The 27,618-nt window shown below is 46.2% G+C and overlaps 1 protein-coding gene across 1 annotated transcript in view; it reads right to left on the minus strand.

The window, feature by feature from the left end:
* LOC126524375 (sodium-dependent proline transporter-like) overlaps window positions 1-27,618 on the minus strand; it is an 80,770-nt gene that overhangs the window by 9,592 nt on the left and 43,560 nt on the right. Inside the window, exons 7-8 of the mRNA XM_072286974.1 lie at window positions 12,545-12,651; window positions 4,413-4,537 (exon numbers count right to left, since the gene is read on the minus strand). Coding sequence (XP_072143075.1) covers window positions 4,413-4,537; window positions 12,545-12,651 — 232 coding nt within the window. The remainder of the gene's footprint in view (window positions 1-4,412; window positions 4,538-12,544; window positions 12,652-27,618) is intronic.

Consider the following 27,618-nt stretch of genomic DNA (forward strand, 5'->3'; position numbering starts at 1 on the left):
CTTTTCTTTAAAACACATTTCTAACTTTTCATTGACACTTGTGCCTATGTGTTTGTCTCCAGAGTGCATACTTGCTCTTGACTTTCCCATCAGAGACATTACAAACAATACCATGTTAAGATGACTGCCTAGAGCACGTGAGAATTTTCATCTTGGTGTGACATACTGTATTTTGAAAGTTTTGGCGACATTTAGTCAAATGGTGCACAAAATATAAACACATTCTAGTTTTGTAGTCTAAATTGCATGGCTATGTAATTTTATTCTTTGGCGTGCGCTCATCTGCACCACGTGGAGTTGCGCTGGACTCGCTCTATGACATCCTTGCGTCCTTGCAGCTCCTTTCTGGTATTACATAAAGCCGGTGCCTGAAAAATATTATGTGCAGAAGTCAACACGCGGACATAGTGTAAAGCGACATCAAGACAGTCAAGAGATAAGGTCACTGCACTAAAGGAAAGTGTTACCTCTTAGTCTTCCTAGTTAAATGCATGCGAAAGACATAAAATGACTGCATAGTGAACTGCTATCATCATCATTATCATCAGCCTGGTTACGCCCACTGAAGGACAAAGGCCTCTCCCATACTTCTCCAACAACCCCGGTCATGTATTAATTGTGGCCATGTCGTCCCTGCAAACTTCTTAATCTCATCCGCCCACCTAACTTTTTGCTGCCCCCTGCTACGCTTCCCTTCCCTTGGAATCCAGTCCGTAACCCTTAATGACCATCGGTTATCTTCGCTCCTCATTACATGCCCTGCCCATGCCCATTTCTTTCTCTTGATTTCAACTAAGATGTCATTAACTCGCGTTTGTTCCCTCACCCAATCTGCTCTTTTCTTATCCCTTAACGTTACACTCATCATTCTTCTTTCCATAGCTTGTTGCGTCGTCCTCAATTTAAGTAGAACCCTTTTCGTAAGCCTCCAGGAGGACTTTCCTTATGGAGGACTACGGTGGCTGCGGAGCCGCCATAGATATCTTTCAGTATTTTTACATACGGCTCGTCTACACCCTATTTCCGTAATGCCTCCATGACTGCTGAGGTTTCGACTGAATCAAATGCTTTCTCGTAACCAATGAAAGCTATATATAAGGGTTGGTTATATTCCGAAACATTTCTCTATAACCTGATTGATAGTGTGAATATGGTCTATTGTTGAGTAGCCTTTACGGAATCCTGCCTGGTCCTTTGGTTGACAGAAGTGTAAGATGTTCCTGATTCTATTTGCGATTACCTTAGTGAATACTTTGTAGGCAACGGACAGTAAGCTGATCGGTCTATAATTTTTCAAATCTTTCGCGTCCCCTTACTTATGTATAAGGATTATGTTAGCGTTCTTCCAAGATTCCGGTACGCTCGAGGTCATGAAGCATTGCGTATACAGGGTGGCCAGTTTTCCTAGAACAATCTGCCCACCATCCTTCAACAAATCTGCTGTTACATGATCCTCCCCAGCCGCCTTCCCCCTTCGCATAGCTCCCAAGGCTTTCTTTACTTCTTTCGTTGTTAGTTGGGTGATTTCAAATTTCTCTAGACCATTCTCTCTTCTATTATCGTCGTGGGTGCCGCTGGTACTGCATAAATATCTATAGAACTCCTCAGCCGCTTGAGCTATCTCATCCATATTAGTAACGATTTTCCGGCTTTGTCTCTTGACGCATACATCTGATTCTTGCCAATTCCTAGTTTCTTCTCGACTGCTTTCAGGCTTCCTCCGTTCCTGGGAGCATGTTCAATTCTATCCATATTATACTTCCTTATGGCAGCTGTCTTACGCTTGTTGATTAACTTCGAAAATTCTGCCAGTTCTATTCAATATGTAGGGTTAGAGGCTTTCATACATTTGCGTTTCTTGATCAGATCTGTCGTCTCCTGCGATAGCTTACTGGTATCCTGTCTAACGAAGTTACCACCGACTTCTATTGCACACTCTTTAATGACGCCCATAAGATTGTTGTTCATTACTTCAACACTAAGGTCCTCTTCCTGAGTTAAAGCCGAATATCTGTTCTGTAGCTTGATCTGGAATTCCTCTATTTTCCCTATTACCGCGAACTCATTGATCGGCTTCTTATGTACCAGTTTCTTGTGTTCCCTCCTCAAGTCGAGGCTATTTCGAGTTCTTACCATCCTATTATGGTTATGAAATGATGGTGCTTCATTTCAATGGATATTGCTGGATGAGCCTATTTGCATGGGCAACAAGGTTTGTTATGGCAAGCTTACCCACATTTAAATACTAACAAGAAACAGTTCACAGTGGGCTGCATCTAAGCATACTAAAAGGCATGGACTTATTTTCATTTATGAGGTGCGCAATGAAGTTCATTTTTGACACACTGGAGTATCGCTGCAGTTCGAAATCTAGCATTTTACATTCTTGAAGGCATGTAAAGTTGCAGGTGCGTCGGAGTTATTAGTTTATAAAACCAACTCTTGGTTTTGTAGAAAAGTATGACAGATGACTGGTTACACGAAATTAAGGGAACCTTTTATTTTGATATCTTTGTTAACTAAAATTATTAAAGAAATAAACACATTTTGACTTGCAGTAGCAAAATGCTCAGATTAGGCTTGTAACACCCGGAGAAAGGGTGATTTACCTGTTCATATGATATAAATCTCAAGCTCCAACTCATATTAACAAATGCACAGGCATGTCCAAAAGAGTAAGCGTATACAAAACGCCCCTGCAACTAATTCCACGCAGTAGCCGTTATAGTCGATTCCGATGCATAACTCGCCGCATGAGAATTCACCGACTTCGTACAGATAAGCATCCTTTCACATTCTCACCATGCTCGAAAACCAGAACCCGAGACATAAAATCAGACATATGATCAGACCATTTCAATACATTAGAAAAACAGCTCACTCTTATTGAGCCTAAAATAGGAATTCCTCATGCATTTTAGGTAAGTTCAAGAAAACGCGCTCGACTGAGCTTTTGCAGTGTTCAGCTAAATGCCTGCGGCACTTTCTCAGTGGTCGCAGCTTACCCATGAGTGAAAGACACTGCCAAGCGCGCGGCTTATTATAACGAAAGCATGCCGCCTGCAAAATGACGCCTACTGTTATGCGACTCCTTATTTCAACAGCGTTCCGTACGCAGTAGACAGCCAAATTGAATAGATCAAACATACAAAACGCACGCATAGCGCACTTCGCCTAGGCTCGGAATCATGGGCTGGTAAACAAACCATCTTGTGTGTCCCCTCGCCTGAGGTCTTATTGAACATACCATGGTTCCGGCAACGTTTGCAATTTTCAGAGCTCTTACGGGTAATGGCAAGTGATAAAATCACATGCAGTTATAGCGACGACTGCCTTTTTCGACTGGCATCGGGAGACACAGCACGCTTGCCTAGTTCGTTGTCAATCGCGTCGGCTAAACGTCGCGACGACTTGCTGGTGATAGCATGTCATATATGCAGAATGTGCACGTAAGTTAGAATTCACTTACCGTGGAGCATTTGCTGTTATATCCAAAGAATGACGAACGACCGTCCTGTTTGCGTACTGACGCGAGATGGCTGACACACGGTCTCTCTTGGATGGCCTTCGTTCCTGCTCGCTGGAACGATCACCTTTCTCCAGTACTGTGCTTTTCCGCAATGTGGTGCGCGCGCACGGTGGGGCAACTCCGAGTGAAAAGGTGGAGTGCTGGCTCCGCTTTTCTTTGCACTGTGGATACCTGTTCTCTTAGAAGCAAAATGGTGTGTTCTTTGCTCCGCGTGCCTAAGTTAGACATCGCCATTTTCGGGGCCAGCCTCCTACAGCTGAAGCAGAAGTTTACGCTACGTTTTGTTCTCTATTGCCGCAAGAGTTGAACGGGCATTCTACTCTCTCTCAGTCGGGCAGAGTGAAAAGAACATTTCATTCTCTCCTTGCTGACGGAGTGAACAATACATTTTACTCCCCTCGAGATGTTACGTGAGTAAAACAATGCTTTGAAGAGCAAACCGGCCAGTTTACTCCTGCAATACTTTCCCTCGTTTTGAGAGTGTATGCTTTCCCCACAGTCTTGATTGTTCCACAATAACTTCTCCGCGGTGAATGGCAAACAACTCGTTCACTTCATATTTTGGGTTGCGTATTTACAATGATATTCCCTTTCAACGAGGGAGGTGTTACGGTAAAGCTAAGCAGCATGCATGAGAACCGCACTGGCGGTCACAAAAGATTCCAACATAGCTTATTTGCATCCAATCGCTACTTCATAGTAGCGGGCGTAGGAGAGTGTAGAAGGCGTAGCCCTTCTTGTATGTGTTGGTAGAGTCCCCCCAATTAATGCGGGCTATTCTCGTTCAATGTTTGTACTTGCGTCGGAGGCTTTCCTAAACTTGTTCGCATTGGCATGCGCGCACGCTTCTATTGTAGTAAAATTTATAGCAGTGTAATCTTACTGTAGGTCTCGAAGTCCGTGAAGCACATGCCGAGCTGTTTGGCCAGACTTCCTCCCATGCCGAAGACGATGACCGAGCACAAGATGTTCGATATGGTCATGCCCAGTGGTAACAGGAAGTAGCACCTGTCCACAAAAGTGCGAGAGGAGCCGAGCTGGATAAGCACCTAATTGCATTATGATGCACCGTGCCAACAGCATGGCTAAACGCAGATGTTAAAGAAAACGACCACAAATAAATAAGGCCTAGACTTTTAAAATGGCACGCAACTTCACATCCACTTTTGCATCCGCTTTTTGCAGTTGAAGTTTATTAGATTCAAACATACACGGTCGGAGAGGGGGGAGGAGAGAAGAGATAAATCCACAATTATTTTAATTCCTCTTCGTGGCCCCATTAAGGCACAGCGGTGCAATACTAATTACACTTGCGCAGCGTAATCATTGCAAACAGATGTACATTACTTGACGGAAGTTGGTATATTCATACGCACCATCGCCGTTAGATAAACAAGCATAACAGGTTGTGGACTAAGAACCCCCAGTCATCATTTCAATTATTTGAGCAACTCGTATATCCCACAAATTTGGGAACCTGCAAAATTTTCATAGGCCAGCTATTAGAAATTGAAAGATAGATTTAACCTCCTGCATTTGGTTCAAAATCCTGAGAGGTAGAATAAGTTAAGGACCGCACAGAGAGTGATGGAATGAAAATTATTAGGCGTAACGTCAGCAGCCATAAATACGGTGTGGATCGGAGAGCAAATAGGGCTACCAGACATTTTCGTAAACATTATGATTAAAAAATGGAGCTGCGCAGGCCGTGAAATGCGTAGGGCAGATAAGTGGTCGGCCACTACAGATACTGAATTGGTGCCAAGGAGAAGGAAATGCACTCAAGGGTGGCGGAAAATTAGGAGGTTGGGGGGATGATGAAATCAGAAAATTTGCACGCGCAAGTTTGAATCAGCTAGCGCAAGAGAGGAGTGATAGGATATCTTTGGGGGTAGAACTCCGTCTGGCGGTGGAGTTAAGAATAGCCTGGTTGATGATGATTCATTTCGAAAGCAGTCAGAATGCTTGAGAACCGCATATCGTCGCGTGCGACATACCTCAGGTGTATCTCGCCGTTGGAGGCATTCACTGTTAAGTCATAGCCTAGCTAATGGCTACAACACCTTAAAGTCTCTTGAGTCATTGGCCAGACCCAACAAACGTCAGGCTTTTGGCTACCGCCGACCTTCCATAGTTACGTGTTACCTTTCGACGTTTCTTTCCTTCTATGCCCGCAGTGTCTGAATGTCCTAAGCATCCTACTTACATTCAGCAAAATGTCGGTGTGATAAAAAGTTCAAACGAACACGGAGCGTGTAGCGAAATGCTACAACTGACGTTTACATAAAGCTCAGAGTGTAAGTAAAGACTCACCTACCTAATGAATAATTTTGTAAAACTCTTACGGCATTCTACCTGTCAAGCCTCGATGAGTGGTGAGAACCTGGTGGTTCACGGAAAGCACGAATTGATGTTGAAGTGCAATGTCGTTCTAGGATGCCTAAATTGGAAGCTCGTCTTTTTCACCCCGCGCCAACGAACTCTGTCCTTTAATGACAATGTCCACGTTCCCTATCTAACGTTAGAAACTTTTGAGTGGATAAATTCCAAAAAGGGAAGGGAGGGAGGTGGGGTGCTAGCAATTACTGGCGCTGTCAGTACCAGGAGCCGCCAATTCGTACAGTGAAACCGCGTTAATCCGTAGTTAGCCGGAGCTCGGAAAAAGTACGCACTGAACGGCAGTACTGCAGTACTGAAATAGCGTGAGATGTCCCACTTACCTGTCGAAAACGGAACTGCGAGAGAGTGCAATGAAAGGGCAGAAAAGATGCAGTATTTATTCATTTCGCGCGACAAAAATCTTTATGCCGAAGCGGGCTAGCAGCTACGACTGTGGCCTCAAACTTACTCAAGCTGCGAGCCAGTTTTTCCGCCAGCCCCCTTATCTCGGCAAATATCCGCATGAGGCTGACGTAACGCGCAGCTTCTGCCATTCGCTTCTTCGATTTTCTACTTCCGGCTACCCGCGTGCTGCCAGAGCCAGCTAGAGCGCCTCATTTTTCTCGGGCTCCTCCACCCACCGCGCCACGCACTTTTGCCGGGCGTTCATTTTACTCGGTCTGGAAGTTTGCGTTTTTACATTTGCTAGTAGGTATTGTGGGGCGTGGCGTTTCTCGAAGCACTCGGCGTTTCTGCGCAGGCCCGATTAAGAGCTGGTGCGAGAGAAAGAATCTGGGGTTCTTTGTTCCTCGAATATCTGACTCTGCCTAAACACTGCTGCACTCTAGTACTACGGTGGAGAAGTTTCTTTGCGCGTCTTCTATGCGTTTGTCCCTAGGCATGCCGGCATTGCGGAGTGGGGTCGAGTTTCTTTACGCTCGGACGCTGGCTGACAGGTGAACCAGCGCGCACTGACGCCCCATCTGGTGATCGCTCTGTCTAAAGGTACGTCGGACAGACTTTTTCACGCGTGTGGCGCTGAGTAACTCATGATGGATTGTAACTTTGACGCGCCTTACGGCACTCTAAAAAAATGAAAGCAAAAATAATCACCGATTTTCCGGAGGGAGCAATGAGGGCCGTAGTAGAGACCGGGCCTGCTCTGCTGGACTTTTCAGGAGCATTTTTGAGTGGTCCCCTTTCAGTTAAATAAAGGCACAGGACCTTAGCAACCACGGTTGAACACGATTGCCCCATGTCACACTGTGAGGAATATTGGCTTTGCGTCTCGTCTACGTTAGGTTAGGTCAGGTTAGGTTTAGGTTAGCTTTACGTTAGCTTAGGTTGCGTAAGGTTAGCGTAAAAGGCGTTACGGTGGCGCAGCGTTTTCTCACAGTGGTTATGCCGTGCGGATTATTGTCTTTGCGTCTGGGCCACGTTATGATCTGTTAGGTTTGGCTAACTTTACGTTAAGTTTGGTTAACGTTACGTTAGGTTAGTGTAAAAGCCGTCAGGATGGCGCGGCGTATTCTTACAACAGTTATGTCGTGAGCATTATTGTCTTTCTATCTCGGCCTCGTTAGGTTAGGGCCACGTTAAGTTAGGCTAGCGTAAAATGCGTTAGGGGGGTGCGGCGTATTCTCATAGCCGTTGCAGGGGCTCCGAGCATCGCCGGCGCCCTTTCAGCCATTCGCGTTCAACAGCGGTTGCTAAGGCCCCTAAGGCCGCTAAGGCTCCAGTTGCTCCTAGATTTTCAATATATGCGGACCGGCCTCTTCAGCGGTCCCTACTGCTCCTACGGAAACATCTGCGATGTTATCACCTGTTTCACGGCGCCGGCAGCCAGCGCCGGAGCGTAAACAAACTCGACCCCACTCCGCAATGCCGACACGCCTAGGGTCAAACATATAGAACACGCGTTATCGAACTCCTCCGTAGTGCCTAAGCAGAGTCGTATATTCAATGAGCAAAAGCCCCTACATTTTCTCTCTCGCACTCGTTCTTACTCGCACATGCGCGCAAACATCCGGCCCCTCCGCAAGTGCCACTACCCGCTGTACTTACTAGCAATTATAAATTCGCAGACGGTTCTGGCTACTCGCGTGCTACCAGAACCATCCAGGACGATTTTAGTCTGGCTACTCTCCGGAAGTTCTCTGGCTAGCAGATGACAAAAAGAGGCGATGAGCGCTCGCCACCATGTTGTTGGGATTTGAAGGATTGCAACACGGGCGCTTGAGGAATTTACCCCATGCAGAAAGCTTGGCTAGTTGGTGTTGATGCATTTGCTGAGACATAGTTACTAGCGGTAACGAGACTGACGGAAAAGACTTGGGACAGGACAGAGCGCTAGTAGCGCTATGTCCTGCCCCAACTTTTTTTTCGATAGTCTTGTTAGCGCTAGTAACTATGTCTCAGCTAAGAGTTTACCTCGCTCAACAAACTTACTGCGGTCATTGGATTTGCTCACTTCGAGCGTTACCCGCTGTGGTTGCTCAGTGGCTATGGTGTTGGGCTGCTGAGCACGAGGTCGCGGGATCGAATCCCGGCCACAGCGGCCGTATTTCTATGGGGGCGAAATACGAGAACACCCGTGTACTTAGATTTAGGTGCACGTTAAAGAACCCCAGGTGGTCTAAATTTCCGGAGTCCTCCACTACGGCGTGCCTCATAATCAGAAAGTCCTTTTGGCACGTAAAATCCCATAATTTTTTTTTACTTCTAGCGTTATCGTCTTAGGTTATTACACACCGTCCCGCATGGCGAGGCGGTGCGATACGAGCAGTGGTGAACCATTTGAGACCTTTGGGTGTGCGTGTCTCATGAAGGCTTCTTCCCGGTAGTCAACAGCACGCCGCGCTCTGTTCCGTACATGTTATCTGTCTGCGTCGTGTTCCGCGCAAATTGTAGACGCTCATTCACGCCCACATTGCGGTGCGTTTTCCATTCATCTTTCCAAGGTAGTTTTCCTTTTAACATATCCCGCGTATGTGTGCGGCGATATCTCTTTTTTTTTGCAGTTAGCGAAGGCGTTGCAGCTGGGCCGTGTTCGCTCCGTCTCTCCGCCGTATGCTTGAGTGGCAGCTCGAAACCGATATGTGTTCGAAGTGTAGGCCGTTGATGTTAAGAATGCACTGACGAATGCGTTGACGTAATTTTAGTATACGTACTTTAGCTTATTTTAGCGTAAAACTTCGCTGGTCTCAGACGGCGTGCATTTTCATGTGTCAGCCGCGTTCCCAGCTACTTAAGGTCACGTGCCATGTTAGATAAGACGAACGATGTTCAATTTTTCTTTTCTGCTGATCACCCGGTTTCTGTCCTAGCTTGGACGACACCACAACACAGGCCACAACTCTCTCGCAGTCGGGCACGGCGCCGAAATGATGTTGATGCTGATGTGGCTTCACCCTTCCATGCGCCCACTGCATTTGCGCATGGAGGCCGTTCTGATCTCTGAGGCTCATTGTTCTGCCGGGACGGCGTACCGCCGTCATTTCGGGACGAAAAGTGGAAACACTACGTGTTAATCCATACGTACGCAATGAGCTGGTATGGTTTGTGCGGATGCAAAACGCGCTGTGCTCAAGGGCCGCTGAGTTGAGGATTTGACTTTACTACCTTTGAAACGAAACTACTGTTTAAGCGGGTGCGGTTTAACAAGGTTTTACTGTACCTGCAACAATGTTCCGCAATCTTTCTTAGTCCTGCTATGTCGCCATTTAGGTCGAGAAGGGTGGAGATAGAGATAGTGTGAATAGTTACGGGACTATAACAGAGCTAGAACGACGACAAAATCTGCCTTTATTTTCCCGATAATTCAACAGAAGACAAAATATCAGAATATACAGCTGACCTTTCAGTCACTGTAAAAAGCATATCTAGTTTACTGATTGTGAGTCTTTAGAAACAAACAAACGTCGCGGCATTTGCCCGTATGACTATGTCATTTCGAGACTAGGGGCGTCTCCTCAGAAGCCAGGACTCTCACGCTGAATTTGGAACGGTCCGCCACCATCCCCAAGGCAGTATAAAATGTTAACAAAAAAGACATTGTTTCTTCCTCAAGTTTCAATCATGGGATCTGTTCTTGTTGTACTTGAAAATTAGCTCTGTGTATGTGTGTAGGTGCAATTCCTGCATGCATGACGAGTTGCGTTACACTGAAAACCATTCATGATGGCATCTTAAAAAACCAAAACGGATCCAACAGCAATATTTTCACTGAAATTTTGCCTAGTGTCAGGAGAATATAGTGAATCAAAGTGTTACCCATACTGTTTAATAACCCTAAACTGGCCTTATGAGAAATCCCTACAACGTATTGATCACGTGATGGATCCCATCAAGGTGATCTATTCGTTAGATTTTGTGGAATGCCACCTGCTTCTATCGCGTGTTTGGCTACGTTACATTCGATGATGTTTATATAAGGCACAGAAGTGACACTGGTAATTTAAGATATGCTTTCTCACAAGTTATCCTTCTCTCATATTTATGTTACGTATACGCTGATGGCCTGAATGAGTCCTCCGGTGATTCTACTAGCTGCACTGATTCACACACAGCGATTACAAAACTAGACAAATAACAGTGAAAAATACCAAGATTGCACTGCACGAAACACGAGCATGACATGTTTTAGTTAACCCATTAAAGACTAGCGTGACCATATGGTCACGTTATTCTGTACAGGGGATTTCAATAATTAACATTAACGAAGCGGCACCAAAATCGCCTTTGACGTGCCGTTTGATAGATTACAGTTCCCCTTATGGATACCAAGTGGCAGCAGCTGTCAGTCGTTTTGTGGGAGCCCCTCCCAAAGGCGGGAATAAGTGTTACTCTGCGAGTAGGGTTGCCATGCATCGCTCCAAGGGGTAAGTATGTTTTTTTTTTCACTACTTGTTTAAGCAATAGTCAGATATCCTTACTTCCGAATTGCTCTTTGAATGTATGACCTTCGACTAGCATTTGTGAAAGAATAATTTTTGATTTATCCATCAACGAACGTGTTATCTTGCGCGTTGCCATATGGTCACGCTGGGCCTTTAGGCTACCTAACTTTTTATTTTTTAAACTGTATTCTCATCTCTTGCACGTCTGCTGGCGCGTTCTCGCAGTGGTTATTTCTTGTTTTATTGTCTGAATAGGTTGATGTGGGAAGAAATAGCGAAGATAGTCGTAGAGGAAGATAACGTCGTGTTAGTGTTTATATCGAGCCGCCAGAGGCTAGCACCTATTCGGATGGAGACTTGGCCGATGAAGACTCAGGTGGACTCATTGACAATCCAAGCAGCTGGCAGCTATGAGCCGGCGCTGAAACGCGGAAAGCCTATCCGCTTCGGGTATAAAGTATGGTGCCTAAATGCCAACAACAGGTACCTTGCAAACTTCAAAGTGTATCAAGGCACGCAGGGGAGATCCCGGAACATGTGAAAAATATGAAAAGGACTTCGGAAGGGAAGCGGCGCCACTTTTTCAAATGGTGGAGGAACTCGAAGCAGAGACGCACGACCTTCCTTTCTCTTTATATTTTGATAATTTATTCACAAGCATGAAGCTACTCAGGCATCTCAAGGCACAGGGCTACGAAGGCACGGGCACAGTGAAGCAGAACCGTGTTCCCAAAGAGTGCCCTATTGCTTGACAAGAATTCGTCAAGTGCCAACCTCGCGGGCACGAAGATCCCGTGCTGAGCGACAATGGGATAATTGCTGTCCGCTGGATGGACGATTCTGTAGTAAACGATCGTAAGCACCATTCACGGCGTAGAGCCAATGTCATCTGCAGACCGGCACTCGTGTTGAGAAGAAGCGAATCAAGGTGGCCTTTCCAAACACTGTTGCTCAGTACAAGTTTTATAGGAGGTACGGACCAGATCGATGCAAATGTAGGCGCCTATAGGATTGCAATCCGTGGCAAAAAGTGTTGGTGGCCGATTTTCACTTGACTTTGTAATGTATCTATCAGCAACGCTTGGGTGTTAATTCGTAGCAGAGGGCTCAACGTCACGCAGGTGGAATTCCTCAGGCAAATTGCACAAAGCTACCTGATGCGATGGGACAATAAACCTAGAGGACCTGGTCAACGCAGAATCCCAAAGACTGGTGATGTACTGAATTGTACACGGTATGACCAAGCGGCCCACTTTGTTGCAACGATACCTAATAGCAACAGGTGGAGGTGTGCATGAGATATTTGCAACAGCGCGGTGCACACGCAATGCACAAAGTATGACGTCGGCATGGCTATTCCATGATTTAAACCATATCACACTAAATGAGTGCTCGACTATTCGCTATGTATGTTTTTTGTTGTGATGTTTCATGGCTTGAAATAAATGTTTAAACTTCGCGTATTCTGCTGTAGCGTAAGGGCCCAGTGTGACCATGTGGTTACGGGCTATATTTCAAAAAACTAATTAGGCAAGAGTAATAAATTCCTGCATGTGAATTACTAGTATAAAGGTAAGCTAATATATTAGATTTATTTCAAGATAGCAAGAAAAAAAAAGAAACTGGTCCCTAATGGGTTAAATTGGTGACTTCAGCAACGTTAACGCGCTCATCATAGTGCAATGCGGACTTTGCATCTTCTTGCGCGAATATTCCTTAAGGTGTTCAGTTTACGCACCAGTACACCGTTGTCGTGTCGAAAGAGTTGTATGAAGCCAGTGAGTGCAACTGGCCCAGGCCGATGGCTAGGCCCGTCAGCACATTGAAGGCCGCGTCCGACCATGCCTGCATTTAATCAAAAATGCGGTCTTAAAAATCAGGCATAAAACGGTGCTACCGACACATAAGTAATGCACTCACTGGCACATTTTTAAGTGTCCAGTGAAATATGAAATTTAGCGGACAGCGCATTCTATGCGATGTGAAACCTGGAAAGGCAGCTGCCCGTTACTGATGCTTCGGCCGATGCAGAGCAGTCATCCTTTCACGATATGAACGTTGCATGTCCCGTGGCAAGGCATTTGATATATCGTTACAGAGTACAAGTGTTGTATGTCAACAGGTCCAAGCCTATACAATGCTTAACCGACAGACGGCAGGGTCGAAATTCCAATACTTAGCTATTCTGCTTGTACAATGGTGTAACGTAGCGACCTCAAGTCATTGAGAAGCATGAATGCATCACAAATAAATACTTATGTTCCGTACGGCCAGAGAAACACCGCACTTCCACGTTTAGCATTCGTGGCTCCGAAGAGAACACCTGTGCGTTGTTTAGGAAGCTCATGAAATTCTTGTGATAATAGAGACCAGTATTGCGCAATTTCAGTTTCACGTAGTTATCCATACTATGTTTATGAGCTTTTTCTCTGTGTACGTCGAAACGCAGTCCAGTTTCTAGTTTGGCGCCAAGTTCGGATGTTACAAGAACCACTTGCGGGAAAAAAAAAACGCCCACACACTTGAACAGGTCTCCAGACAGCTCGATGCGATTGCCGGAGACATAAAAAGCATTAAAGAGGATCGACTAACATCAATTGAAGCCAAACTGGAAAACATGGCTTCCCTTGGCAAAAAAATGTTTGACTGCATAAACCAGGTCACCAACTTGCAGCAGGTTGTTTCCTCGCTTGAACTAAAGCTGGATGATTTGGAAAATCGCTGGAGACGGCGTAATCTTTTAGTTTACGAAATTCTAGAAGATGAAAAAGAAGACAACGAATCCCTTCAACAAACTTTTAATGAAAGCATCGCCAAGAAGATTCTTGAAATTCAACCTGTTGCCATTGAACGCATTCATAGGTTAGGAAAACCTTCACCCGAGAAAACCAGGCCTGTAATACTAAAACTTCTTGACTTCCGTGAAAAGACTCTTGTGCTAAAAAAACTGTCGCAAACTTAAAAATACTGAATACGCGATCAATGAAGACTTCTCTGTCCGAGTACGCGACATAAGGAAAAAACTGCGGGTTAGTGTAAAATCAATGAAAGATTCCGGTGCAAAGGTTGCGCTCGTTTACGATAAAGTCCGAATCGACGGAGAATTCCTTCAGTGGGATGAAGAAAAGAACTGCCGGGTATCTGTAAAGGCACAGACAAGTGCGAGTAAAAGCCAAAAAAACCAGCAAGGAATTGGACCACACCTACACCCCTTACCGCCCCAAAAACGAAACAAATAACCTTTGCAAACGTAAATGCGCGTAGAATCCTGAATAAGCTTGAAGCACTAGAGTCTCTTCTTATCAGCCTAGAGCGTGACTTTATGGCGATTAGAGAAACGGGGCTTACAGATGATATACAGGACAAAAAAATATCCCCACCCGACAATGTGATTGTGCGCAAAGACGGATTAACGCCAGGGGGAGGAGTGGCTTTACTAATAAATAAAAAAAATTCGTTTCACTGTCTTACCAGAAGTCGAGAATGCCGAAGCACTTTTTTGCAAACTCAGCCTTGGTGCGACGACTCTCAGTGTCGGTTGTGTATACCGTAGCCCTTCGACTGATGAACGCGCAATGACATCATTATATCAGTATATGGAACTTCATGTACAAAAATCCCGGCTGATCCGTCTTGGGGATTTCAACCTTCCAGATATCGACTGGCCAACAATGTATTATCGCTCTCCTTGTTCCCAAATTCGTTTTGATATTATGCTTAGTTCTGACTTGTCACAAGTTGTCAACGAGCCCACACGTGTTCAAGGCAATACATCCAACAGTTTAGACCTCATCTTTCTGAGCTATCACTTTTCGATCGATAAAACTAACTTAGCAGTGCTAGATGGATTATCAGATCGCGAATTAACATTATGTAGTAGTGCATTCAAGCCGCAACAAATCCTTCTATTTCCAAAACTAGTTATCCAGACTTTACAAAAGCTGACAACTCAAGCATAGTTAATTACTTAATTTTGGAGTATCAGTCATTTGAAGAGCTCGCCAATTCTTCACACACTGATATAGACGCATTATGGGAAAGGTTTAAAGCCATTGTATCCCACAGCATCAATTACTATATACCAATGAGAACCAAACGAATAAATAGAAATAACCCATGGATAACACGTGATGTCATTCATGCGAAGCGCAAAGTGAAGCGACTAATAAAATTGCTCAGAACAAACAAAGGTCCTCAACATAAACGTAAATTCACGTGTGCTGTCAATGAAATGAAAGCAAAGATTACTACAGCGAAAGCGCATTTCTTTTCACTTACGCTTCCTAACTTTTTAAAACATTCCCCTGGAATGTTTTGGAAGTACCTTATCCCCAAAAAACAAAGCAACACTCTCAATGCTCTTGAACAAAATTTAGGTTATGCAAATTCATTAAATGCATACTTCCAGTCTGTGTTCACTGCTGACAATGGTCGCATTCCGGAGGTGAATCACTACAACCAGAGACCGCTAGTCATGTCAACGATGCCTAAGTCAGGACTGCTCAACTTATTACTATCAATAGACACAAAAAAAGGAAACGGCTCGGACAATATTCCCAACACTCTTCTTCAAAGATATGCTGAAGTCAACGCGAGATATCTACATCTAATATTTAAAAAATCATTATCAACGTGTAGCCTTGCAAAGGAATGGAAAATACCGAAAGTAATCCCCGTTCATAAAGCAGGAAGCAAAAGTGATGTCGGTAATTACAGACCAATATCGCTAACGTCCACAGTAAGAAAATTATAAGAGCATATCATATTAAAGGATATCACGAGCTATCTAGAGCAAGCACAAATATTATCGCCGGTCCAGCATGGTTTCCGACGGGGACTTTCACCCATAACACAATTACTTGAATTAACACATGAGTTATCCCAAAGCATTGATAATCCAAAACAAGTTGACTTAATAGCATTAGATTTTTTGAAGGCGTTTGATAGAGTAACCCATCAAAAACTAATCAGCAAACTGAAAACAACTTTAGGCAATGGTTCTATTGTCAGTTGGATTGAAGATTACTTAACCAACCAGTTTGAGTATGTTGTTGTTAAGAATGAAATTTCTCCCATTTCAAAAGTTACATCGGGGGTGCCTGAAGGGTGCGTCCTTGCTCCCACTTTATTCCTTATTTTCATTAATGCTTTGCCCTCTAATATACGCGTTAAAATGAAGCTTTCTGCCAATGACTGCATTCTTTATAATGAAATTAACTCCATGAATGACCACGCTGATTTAAACAGCGCCTTTTATGATGTAGTGAAGTGGTATAAAGAGTGGCATATGGAACTGAACCTTAATAAAACTGCCACTTTATCTATAACCCGCAAAAAACATAGGCCGGACTTCGAATACACTATTAATAACATACCACTCACCCGAGTTCATGAGCATAAATATATTGGCTTGATCATTTCACATGACCTAAGATGGGAATTGCATATTAACAGTATCATACCATCCGCTTTAAAACAGCTGTTCTTCCTCAGAAGAAGACTTCGAGTTACGCCACCGGAAATGAAACTGCTATCATACAACACATTTATTCTCCCAGTTCTCGAATATGGTAACATAATTTGATTTCCTTATACACAACAGCTTATTAACAAACTAGAAGGAGTGCAGCGAAAGGCAAATAGATTCATTTTTAACAAATACAATAGCAGCGATTCACCTACCCAACTGCTAAAACAAGCCTGTATTCCTACTCTGCGAACCCGCGCCAAACTAGCAAGACTAATATTATTGTTCCGATTAATACACTATGCACTACGATGCATTACAATGCAATACTTCGTTGTATATATCCCTAGCTGACACCAGACCTTCCCGCCATAAGCATTCACTAACCCTTAAAGAATATGCATTTCGCACTGACTGTTTTAGATATTCGTTCTTTCCTCTTGCAAAAAGAGAATGGAATAGCCTGGACCCCTGCATAACGACTAACACATCGTTGCCGAAATTTGTAACCCTTGTAGAAGAGCTGCTGCGCAATAATTAAATTATGTTAGCCGGAAATAACACACCACTCACGTCATTGTGTAAAATGAAATCTGTATGAGCATTGTATTTGCCTATGCAATTTCACTCCTTTTTGCCAAATGAAATGTTCCATTCTCGTTTTATTTCCTGCCATATGTGTATATCTGCTTCGTGTCGATTGCAAATACCATTGTTGAAATCATGTAAACCTATTTTTATCGCTGTTTGTGAGTATATAATATATGTCCAACCTGTAAAAATTCCACTGGGATTGACAGTATCTGAAATAAATAAATAAATAAACAGCACATAACTACACAATAACAAGGACGATGCGCCTAACATGGCTCGGAAAACTTAAGCTGAAACAAGTCGCCCAACATTATGTCCTGGCCTGACAGATAGACTGCGTCACTACGGCGCGTGAAATTTCCTTAAGGGCAATCATTGCGGCGCAATCAATATTGGTGCATTCATAACGTAATGTACCTGAATTTGAGAATTTCGGGTGCACTGTGGCGATATAAGGTGTTAATGTGGACTGATAGACGCAGAGTACCTGTACAACTCCATACCAAAGCAACAATATATAACTGATTTTCAATTTGAATGTATTCCCCTGGCAACACAACTCGAGTCTGGTAGAGTGTATCCTGTATGCACACTACTCCTATCTTCTATTTCCCTCGTGTCGACGAATTGTATTCATGATAGCTATCTATACTGCTTTGCTACACTCCGTATATACTGGTTTGAGGTTATAGAACAATAGCACTTTTTCAACATTAAACCCTCATTAATATAAGATTGGACGTACTTATTGCATTGTATGTATATCGCTGTGTGACATGTGCCGATAAGTACCAGCCACTTTTTCAGTGCGTGCGTGCGCCCGCATTGCCGGCGTTGAAGAGGCCGAGTGCTCGCTTCCATGGAAGAGCCTTCTGACTCGAAGCTATCTGTACCGGATTCATTTGCCTTTGCTCAACTGCCCAGCAAATGATTTCGTGTGCTGCCATCGCTTCCACGAAGGTGTCCGGCTTTTGAGGAGACTTGCATGAACTACCACAGGAGAAACCGTTTAGCCATACGCTGCAAAGCGTTCGTGGAAGTTGGCCAGCTCCTAGGCTCCGAAGCCAACTTTGACCTCCTGGACGTGTAGTCTCGACGAGAGAAAAAATACTCGCGGGTGGATGGTGCAAATTGAAATAAAAAACGCTCCATTAGATCGAAAAGTAGACAACGGAGCACAGGCAGACTTGATGTCTTTTGGGCTGCTACCTCAAGATGCATCCAAAGCTGCTGCTGAGTCGAAATGGCGCGGTGCATTTCAACACATCAGGGTTATCCCTGTAGAAGTGGCACTGAATGATCAGACCTCCGTGCTGGACCTGTCGTCAAGAGATGCTTGGTTTTGAAGTAAGGCAGCACGTTGGACTTGTGCCGCGAGCACAAAGCGTCTCAAAAGAGCAGCAATGCAGACATTCTTCACGAATTTCGTCACCTGTTTACCGGAACGGGATGTGCTCAGCACATCTACAAGATGGTGCTTCGCGATGGTGCCATTCACCCAGCCCACACTGTAAAAACGTTTACACCCTTAAGGGTGTAATATCTACCGTTAAGGCCTAACCCTTAAGGGCCCTACCGTTAAGGCCTAACAAAAATACGTTTAAGGATCAATTTGTTGTCGTTTAAGGATCAGAATTTTCGTGGGAACCAATGATGGCATCTTGTTTGCCGACTTTGTCTTGCAAGTAAGCATGATGACAGCTGGGCCAGGTGACATAAAAAGTGCATTAAATAAAGTTTCATACGTATTACTGTAAACTTCTCCTGTCGGATATTTCAGTGCGCCCAAGGCTGTCAGAATGATTACATAGATTTAAACTACTTCTTTTTCATCGCACGTCTAGTTAGAGCACCGTTGTCGTCCTCTACAAATTTTTGCAAGGCTCTAATGGTAGGCGTGTTGACCGTGGGACACATGAACACCCTTAAGCGTGTAAACATTCTTACAGTGCAGGCAGCAAGGAGTGTACCTGTGGGCTTACAAGAATTGCTCAACATGTAACTGGAACACATGAATCGTGTAGGAAATAAATATATTCGGAACTGTTACGTGGCAAAACCACGATGTGATTACGAAATACGCCATAGCTGGGACTTGGCAACATTTCTTGCCAGCTATAGTTATTTAACAGCACCCAACGCACGGGACACGGGCGTCTTTTGCATCCCGCTCCTCGATATGTGATCGCCGCGGTCGGGATCTGGCTGCGCGCCCTCCGGCTTAGCAGCGCAACGCTAACGATGAGAAAATCCGGGTGCGCACATAGATCTAAAATAAACGAGTGTCTAAAGCGAAACACTACGGAAAGTACTGCAGGGAAAACACACGAGCAGATATCACCCGGCCAAGGGTGCTCTCACGACTCGATGCAAACTCTATTTTACCAGATACTTCTAGATAAAACAGCTTCGAGCACAAGCGATGAACACAGCTCTATCTCAGAAATTTATGGTATAATGAAGAAGAGCACAAGGACAAGGCCAGCCAGATCGTCTGTTCCACGCCTGCAGTGCAAGCAGTGGGCCAGCCGGATCGCCAGCGCTTAGCACGAGTGTGAGCCGTTCGGGCAATCAGCTGTTTGTGCTCTGCGTCACTTGCCTTCTCGGTTACGAACAGACGCTACCATCTGGATTGTTCAAAACACCCCATTACAATTGGTGGAAGGTGCAGGGTATTCAAGAACATCTACACCCTGGAACTCTGGCCTCGGACTCTGCCTCCCGTCATGTCCGACTCTCCCCAGCCGACGTCGCTGCCACCCTCCGTTGCCTGCTCGGGCGCTGTCTCGCAACGCCATACAGCAGTCTTTAGCTGTACGGATGAGCAGGACCTCAGTGACTGGTTGTCTACCTATGAACGGGTGATCTTGCACAATCGATGGGACGATACAGCCAAGCTAAATGCCGTCAATTTCTACCTTGTGGGAGTGGCTCACCTGCGGTCTAAAAATCACGAAGCCGACTTTCAGTCCTGGTCCACGTTCAAGACCAGTTTTGGTGAAGTTTTCGGTCGCCCCGCCGTCCGCAAATATCGCGCCGAGCAGCGGTTACGAGAGCGAGCGCAACAACCCCATGAAGCATTGATTTGTTATATCGAAGAGGTTCTCGACCTATGCAAACGTGTGGATGCTTCCTTGCCCGAAAACGACAAATTGAAGCACATTTTGAAGGACATCGCCGATGTCATCTTCCAAATGTTGATCGCCAAGAGACCATGCACCGTAGCACATAGCTCATAAACTTGTGCCAAAGCTACGACGAGTTGAGGAGGCAACGCGAATCGACCAGGCGCCTCTCAGTGGCTTATGAGGCACTCTCTTCCTTGACAGTCTTCTCTGCTCGCTCCCCCCTGCTCACACAAATCCAAGCTTTCACGCGGGAGGAAGTTGCCGTCAGCTTTCTCTACTACCCTTCGCTGAGCTACCCCAACAGCAGCCGCTGCCGCAACAGCCTCCTACACAGCTCGTCTCTACGCTCCAGCGGGTTATTGAAGACCAAGTTGCTGAGTCTCTACCAATGCAGCATCAGCAGTATTCTGTTGCCGCGCCGCTTAGGCAACCGTCGCCGCTCAGCCTCCTCGTCAACCACTCGTTGCGCTACATCCACGGCCACTACCACCCGTTCATCATCACGTTTATCGGCCTGCTCCTGCCCTTGCACGCAAGACAACAGGCCCATATGTTATGCCTGCGGTATTCCGGGCCATGTTGCACGACTCTGCCGCCGCCGCATGCTGCACTCTGATGGGTTTGTGCAGTCGCCTCCCTACGCCGGCGTGCAACCTTTCCACGACACCTATTTTACTCGGCAGTCGAACGGGCCACCAGCCGAGGGCCTGGTCCTTACACGTCGTTCACCTTCCCCGCGTCGCCACTCGTGCCGCATGAGTTGGTGCCCTTCACCCACGCAAGAGGAAAACTAAGCGCCGCAGTTCAGGAGGCAGGAATTGCGTCGCCATCGATCTGTACAAGTCCTCCATTGTCGCCTTCGAACGTTGTTGACCTTACTGTGGATGGCGTCCCTACCGTTGCGCTAATTGATACTGGAGCAGCCATGTCTGTCCTAAACGAACGCCTCTCTAGCGCTTTACGAAAAGTTACTACGCCACTTTCTGGGTTTTCTCTTCGCACAGCAAGCGCCCAGCCAGTTCAGCCTTCAGCAGCATACACAGCTAGAGTTGTTATTCAGGGCGTTCTTTATATTGTGGAGTTTGTGGTTCTGCAGTCCTGCTCTCACGACGTGATGCTTGGGTGGAACTTTCTTTCGCGAAATAACGCCGTCATCAATTGTGCACGTGCTGAAATAGAATTATCGCCTCTGTATGACGTGCTCCTCGTCGGCGCCACTTCTCTTCCCGCTAAGCTAGTCCTTCGGGAAGAAATCGCCATATCGCCGTAGTCGTCTGCCATTGTTCCCGTCTTCGGTGTCGCTGTCTTTGAAGGCACGGTCCTCTTCACTCCTTTGGAACTCTTCATAACCTGCAAAGATGTTCCCCTCCCTTTCGCCACGCTTGACATTTCAGCCGGTTTCAGCTCCATGGTTGTCTGCAACCCGCATCCTACAGCCCTGAAGACTCTTTGCGGCGAAGCACTTGGCCGTGTTCAGCCGCTTGATGGCATGATTATAACCGACGTGCCGGATCCTTCGTATGCAGAGGTCACTGACTTCTGTGCACTTTCCACTTCTGCTCCGCCATCACCTGACTTATTCACACCTTTCATTGCCAATAACCTTAATTCCGAGCAGCGCTACTAGCTTCGTCACCTGCTTGCCCAGTTCCGTTCTTCTTTTGATGTCGCTCAGCCTACTCTGGGTCGCACGTCAACCGTCAGCCATCACATCGACACTGGCTCCAACGCGTTATTGCGGCAGCGTCCATACCGCGTCTCCACCAAGGAGCGTCAGGTGACCAGTGAGCACGTGGACGGCATGCTACAGCGCGGCGTCATTGGACCTTCCAATAGCTCCTGGGCATCACCGGTGGTTCTCGTCACAAAAAAATATGGTTCCATTCGGCTCTGCCTTCATTATCGCCGTCATAATAGAATAGCGAAAAGACGTCTACCCTCTACCGCGCATTGACGACGCTCTAGACAACTTGCAAGGCGCTGAATTCTTCTCTTCGTTGGTTTTAAGCTCGGGCTACTGGCAGGTCCGGATGTCAGCAGTCGATCTCCCTAAAACTGCATTGATTACTCCAGATGGTTTATACCAATTTAAGGTGATGCCATTTGGCCTATGCAATGCGCCGGCTACGTTCGAATGAATGATGGACAATATCTTGCGCGGCCTAAAACGGAGCACGTGTTTATGCTACCTCGACGACATCGTTGCGTTCGCCCCGGATTTCAGCACGCACCTTATTCACCTTAGACAAGTGTTGACGTCCTTGATCAACGCAGGCCTGCAACTAAACCTGAAAAAGTGCCAGTTCGCCGCGCGCAAGCTCATGATTCTAGGTCGCGTCGTAGCACAAGACGGCATTTGTCCCGACCCATCAAAACTTAGCGCTGTGGCAGAGTTTCTTAAACGCAAGACACTCAAATAACTTCATCCGTCTCTGTTCTTACTTCAGACGCTTTGTTCGGAATTTCGCCTCCATTATATCACCTCTGACACAACTCTTAAGTGGCGCCAACGACGTATCCTCCTGCTGGTATCCTGCACGCGACACCGCGTTCGTGACCTTACGCCGTCTCCTGACGTCTCCGCCTATACTGCGACAATAGAACCCCACCGCTCCAACTGAAGTGTATACCGATGCCAGTGGTATTGGCCTTGGCGCTATCCTTGCGCAGCACAAGCCTGGCTACTCCGAGTACGCCATTGCCTACGCCAGTCGTGCGCTGACCAAAGCGGAACGCAATTACAGCGTCAAAGAAAAAGAATGCCTGTCCATCGTTTAGGCACTGGGGAAGTTTCGCCCTTATTTATTCGCAGGCCTTTCATTATGGTTACTGATCATCCCGCCCTTTGTTGGTTCTCCTCTTTAAAAGACCTGTTGGGACGCCTTGCCCGCTGGGCTCTGTGGATGCAAGAATACGGCATACACGTCATCTACCGCTCAGGTCGCAAGCACACTGACGCTGACGCTCTATTCCGCTCTCCGCTGCCAGCCGACACGGCCTCCCTCTCCACCAGTGAGGCGGTATCCTCAGTCAACATCGACACCTTCGCTTCAGAACGGCGCAAGGATCCTTGGGTGGCCTCTCTTTTGGAGAGCTCCCTGCGTCGCCAGGCTGCCCAATTCGCTGTCCAGGATAACCTGTTGTTTTGACGCAACTACCAGCCCGGTGGTCGCAAGTGGCTCCTGGTTATCCCTAGGACTTGTTGCGTTCCGACATGTGCGCGTCTGTCTATACCGATCCACAATGTGCACACGCAGGCGTTGTGAAGTCGTATGAGCGCCTGCGGCAGCTTTACTACTGGCGAGGGATGTTTACTATTTTCCAAATGTTTGTCCGCTCGTGCCCGCAATTCCAACGCCGCAAATCTCCGCCTCATCCGGCCCACGGTTTATTACAGCCGCTTCCGTGCCCTGCTCGTACCTTCGACCGTGTGGGAATTGACCTGTACAGGCCGCTACCGCTAAGACCAGCTGGCAAACGATGGATTATTGTCGCAGTTGATCACCTAACGCGCTATGCTGAAACCGCTGCTCTACCTGCAGCGACCGACATTGACGTTGCATCCTTTCTGCTCCATCGTTTCAGTCTTCGTCATGGCCCACCTCGGCAGCTCCTGAGTTATAGAAGCCGTGTGTTTTTGTCGCAGGTGGTTGAAGCTCTGCTTGCTCAATGCCGCTTAGTTCACCGGACCACCACGGCATACCATTCTCAAACTAACGGGCTTACGGAGCGTTTCAATCGCACCCTTGGCGATATGCTCGGCATGTACGTTTCGTCGGAGCATACAAACTGGGACATCATCCTCCCATTTGCACTTACGCATATAATACGGCTACACAAAGTACTACAGGATTTCTTCCATACTTCTCTACGGTCGCGATCCTTCCCATACCATCGATACTGTTTTGCCTTATACACCAGACCCGCCAGAGCGTGCTCCCGTTTCAGCCGTCGCCAGATACGCCGAGGAATGCCGTCAATTAGCCCGAAAGTTCGCCTCCGCCGACCAGCAATGACAGAAAGTCAATCGTGATGGTGATGCTACGAATCTGAACTTCGCTCCCGGCACACTTGTCTTGTTGTCCGGGGCTTCTACCATGCCTGGACATTCGACAAAACTTCTCTCACAGTATGATGGACAATACCGCATTGTCGGACGCACCTCTCCGGTCAACTATGTCATAGAGCCACTTACACCGTCATCCCACACGCACCGCCGTGGACGGGATGTTGTTCACGTTCACCGCCTAAAACAATTCTATGACCCGCTCGTCGCCACGTCGTAAGTCGCCAGGATGGCGCCGCTTTTGCACCAGGGCTAATTGTAATGAAGAACAAGCGCACAAGGACAAGGCCAGCCGGATCGTCAGCGCTTAGCACGAGTGTGAGCCGTTCGGACAACCAGCTGTTCCTGCTCTGCGTCATTTCAAAATTTTTGTAAGCGATCTAAAGACGCAGGGAAGAGCATGCAACTTTGGCAGTCTTATGGAGCTGATGGTCAGGGACCAGATAGTTTAAAGGATAGTTTACAAATAGCAGTCCTTACAGAAAGCTGTTAGGAAGGAACAGTCTGGCCCTGCAAAAGGCTAAACAGGCATGCGAAGGGGTCTGCCACTGACCGGCATGTGTTGCGAATGCCCTAGTGATACTATAGCACCACTGCATTGTCATGTACTTCTACGTTGTTATTTTTTGTCCTTTATTGCAGCTGTACATTTTTGTATCAATTTGTCGACTGTCCATGCTCCTTCTTATTGCATCAGCTATTTTTTTTGTATTTTGGTCTGTGACATGCCCTTCCCCTCTCTGATATGCAAACACTGAAAGTAAAGAAAGCTAATAGCGGCCATACATATGGGGACTAGCTAACTGATGTTACTGAAGCCCTCTCTCTCTTTCTCTCTCTCTCTCTCTCTCTCTCTCTCTCTCTCTATATATATATATTATATATATATATATATATATATATATATATATATATATATATATATATGTATATATATATAATGAAGCCTCACCGCCGCCGAACGTCAATAGACAGCTTTAGTTTAGTGTACACTATGCCAATGCGTAGGCTATAAAATAGCGGGCCATCAGTGAGCATGCGCAGAATGCTAAGTGACCCATGGCGTATAGATTGTTTGACATGGCTCCTTGGGATGAGAAAAAAATTGTTTTGCCGCGCACCTCGCAGAGCGATTTTGGCTAGCAGCTTTCACATGCGTTTCGGGCAGCGCGATTTCCGTCGCAGCGATGCGTAAGTTCGCCCCCTGCCCGCGAAGTATCCATGCCTGCACCGTTAAATAAAAAGAACATGGAAACTAGTGAAATAATCGAACTTTCCTATTATTATTCGATAATCGAATGAGTACACCATCTTTTAACGTTTAAAAGCGTTGAGACTTTACGATAGCTTGTAGATACGGCGAGTGAGACGCTGCACAACACCGCAATATGAGTTTGCGGTGTATGTGGCGTTGGTGGGGTGGTTCCGTTTAATACACTCTACTTTCGTTATTACTATGGACGCCACTTCCTGGAGGAGTATTTGCTTTTGCAGAAGAGCAAGCTACTATTCAGTGTGCATGTATAAGCAGTTGGCACGATTCGTAGCGATGAAGAGGTTGACGACAGTGCCGATCAAGTGGGTACATTCCTCATGTTGAGGTGACGTCTGCTCCCGACCTGGATAGCGTGCAGCTTCCCCTTTTAAACGAATTGTGTAAGCGGAAGAAAAAAAAATGTTTATGAAGCTCCTAAGGCGCAGACTCTGATGCGTTCGCTCTATTAAAAGATAACTAAAACTGGCGCGACATTGCCCGACAGAGCTACCAACGTGCGGTAAAACAGGAAAGCACCTATTCTGACGACGCTTTGTTTGGTCACACATTGCCCCTCCCACATCGAGTCGAGCGCTACGACTGAGCGACGGCGCGACAAACTTGTTGGAATCCAGTCGCGGAGAGCCCACGACGTCGCGCTGGTCGCTAAGCGACGGAATTCGCTTTGTCGCTGATTGAAAACCGCGCCATGTGAAACAGCCTTATAGCGTACGCACACTATTTCTCAGATTTAGCGTTACTGTCTTTGCGCGGTTGCGTAAAACATGGCGGCGGTCCCGGCTGCTCGTATGGAATTGAATTTGTCGTTGCTTTTGTAAAATTCACTTCGTTCGTAGCAGATGACTGTTTAAACGGCTTTCGCTTAGTCTCAGGCCGCTTCGACGACACATTTTTATGGATAACCTTGTCTAATTTTCGGTATTGTTTCTCGTTTCTAACGAGTCGAAGCCTAACACAAGAAACCTTCGAAATGTGAGCGCCACGTATCAGTGAAGACGGGAGGTAACCACGATGATGGCATATGGCCTCTGAGATCGGAAGATGTCGCAGGCCAACTAAAACTGTTATGAACGCGCGCTGCTTAGCGTACGTTCCTCTAGAGCGTATGGCGTACATAACTATAGCGTCGGCTATCACTTCCTAATAAGTCGCCACGTGTAATGCGACTTAATATATAAGTATAGCAGGTAGATATGCAAGGAGATACGATCTCTCCAGTGCTATTCACAGCGTGTTTACAGGAGGTATTCAGAGACCTGGATTGGAAAGAACTGAGCATAAAGTTAATGGGGAGTACCTTAGTATTTTGCGATTCCCTGATGATATTGCCTTGCTGAGTAACTCAGGGGACCAATTGCAATGCATGCTCACTGACCTGAAGAGGCAAAGCAGAAGGGTTGGTCTAAAATTAATCTGCAGAGAACTAAAGTAATGTTTGACAGTCTCGGAAGAGAACAGCAGTTTACGATAGGTAGCGAGGCACTGGAAGTGGTAAGGGAATACATCTACTTAGAAGAGGTAGTGACCGCGGATCCAGATCATGAGACTGAAATAATCAGAAGAATAAGAATGGGCTGGGGTGCGTTTGGCAGACATCTTGAGATCATGAACAGCAGGTTGCCATTATCCCTCAAGAAAAAAGTGTGTAACAGCTGTGTCTTACCAGTACTCACGTGCGGGGCAGAAACCTGGAGGCTTACGAAAAGGGTTCTACTTAAATTGAGGACGACGCAACGAGCTATGGAAAGAACAATGATAGGTGTAACGTTAAGGGATAAGAAAAGAGCAGATTGGGCGAGAGAACAAACGCGAGTTAATGACATCTTAGTTGAAATCAAGAAAAATAAATGGGCATGGGCAGGACATGTAATGAGGATGGAAGATAACGGATGGTCATTAAGGGTTACGGACTGGATTCCAAGTGAATGGAAGCGTAGCAGGGGACGGCAGCAAGTTAGGTGGGCGGGTGAGATTAAGAAGTTTGCAGGGACAACATGGCCACAATTATTACATGACCGGGCTAGTTGGAGAAGTATGGGAGAGGCCTTTGCCCTGCAGTGGGCGTAACCAGGCTGATGATGATGGTGATGATGACGCGAAGAGGTGGACATTACTTGCACAACAAATTTAAATACATAGGGACTAATTAACAAAATCCGCTAATTAGGGTTTTAACTAATTACATTACAGACCATACTACAGTTTACAAATTGTAGCCTTGGAGTTCTCAGGACGACTCCAGTTTCGAGATATTCATTCCCGAATTTTGCGCAGAAATGCT

This window comes from Dermacentor andersoni, chromosome 3, assembly GCF_023375885.2.
Source record: "Dermacentor andersoni chromosome 3, qqDerAnde1_hic_scaffold, whole genome shotgun sequence".
NCBI lineage: Eukaryota > Metazoa > Arthropoda > Arachnida > Ixodida > Ixodidae > Dermacentor > Dermacentor andersoni.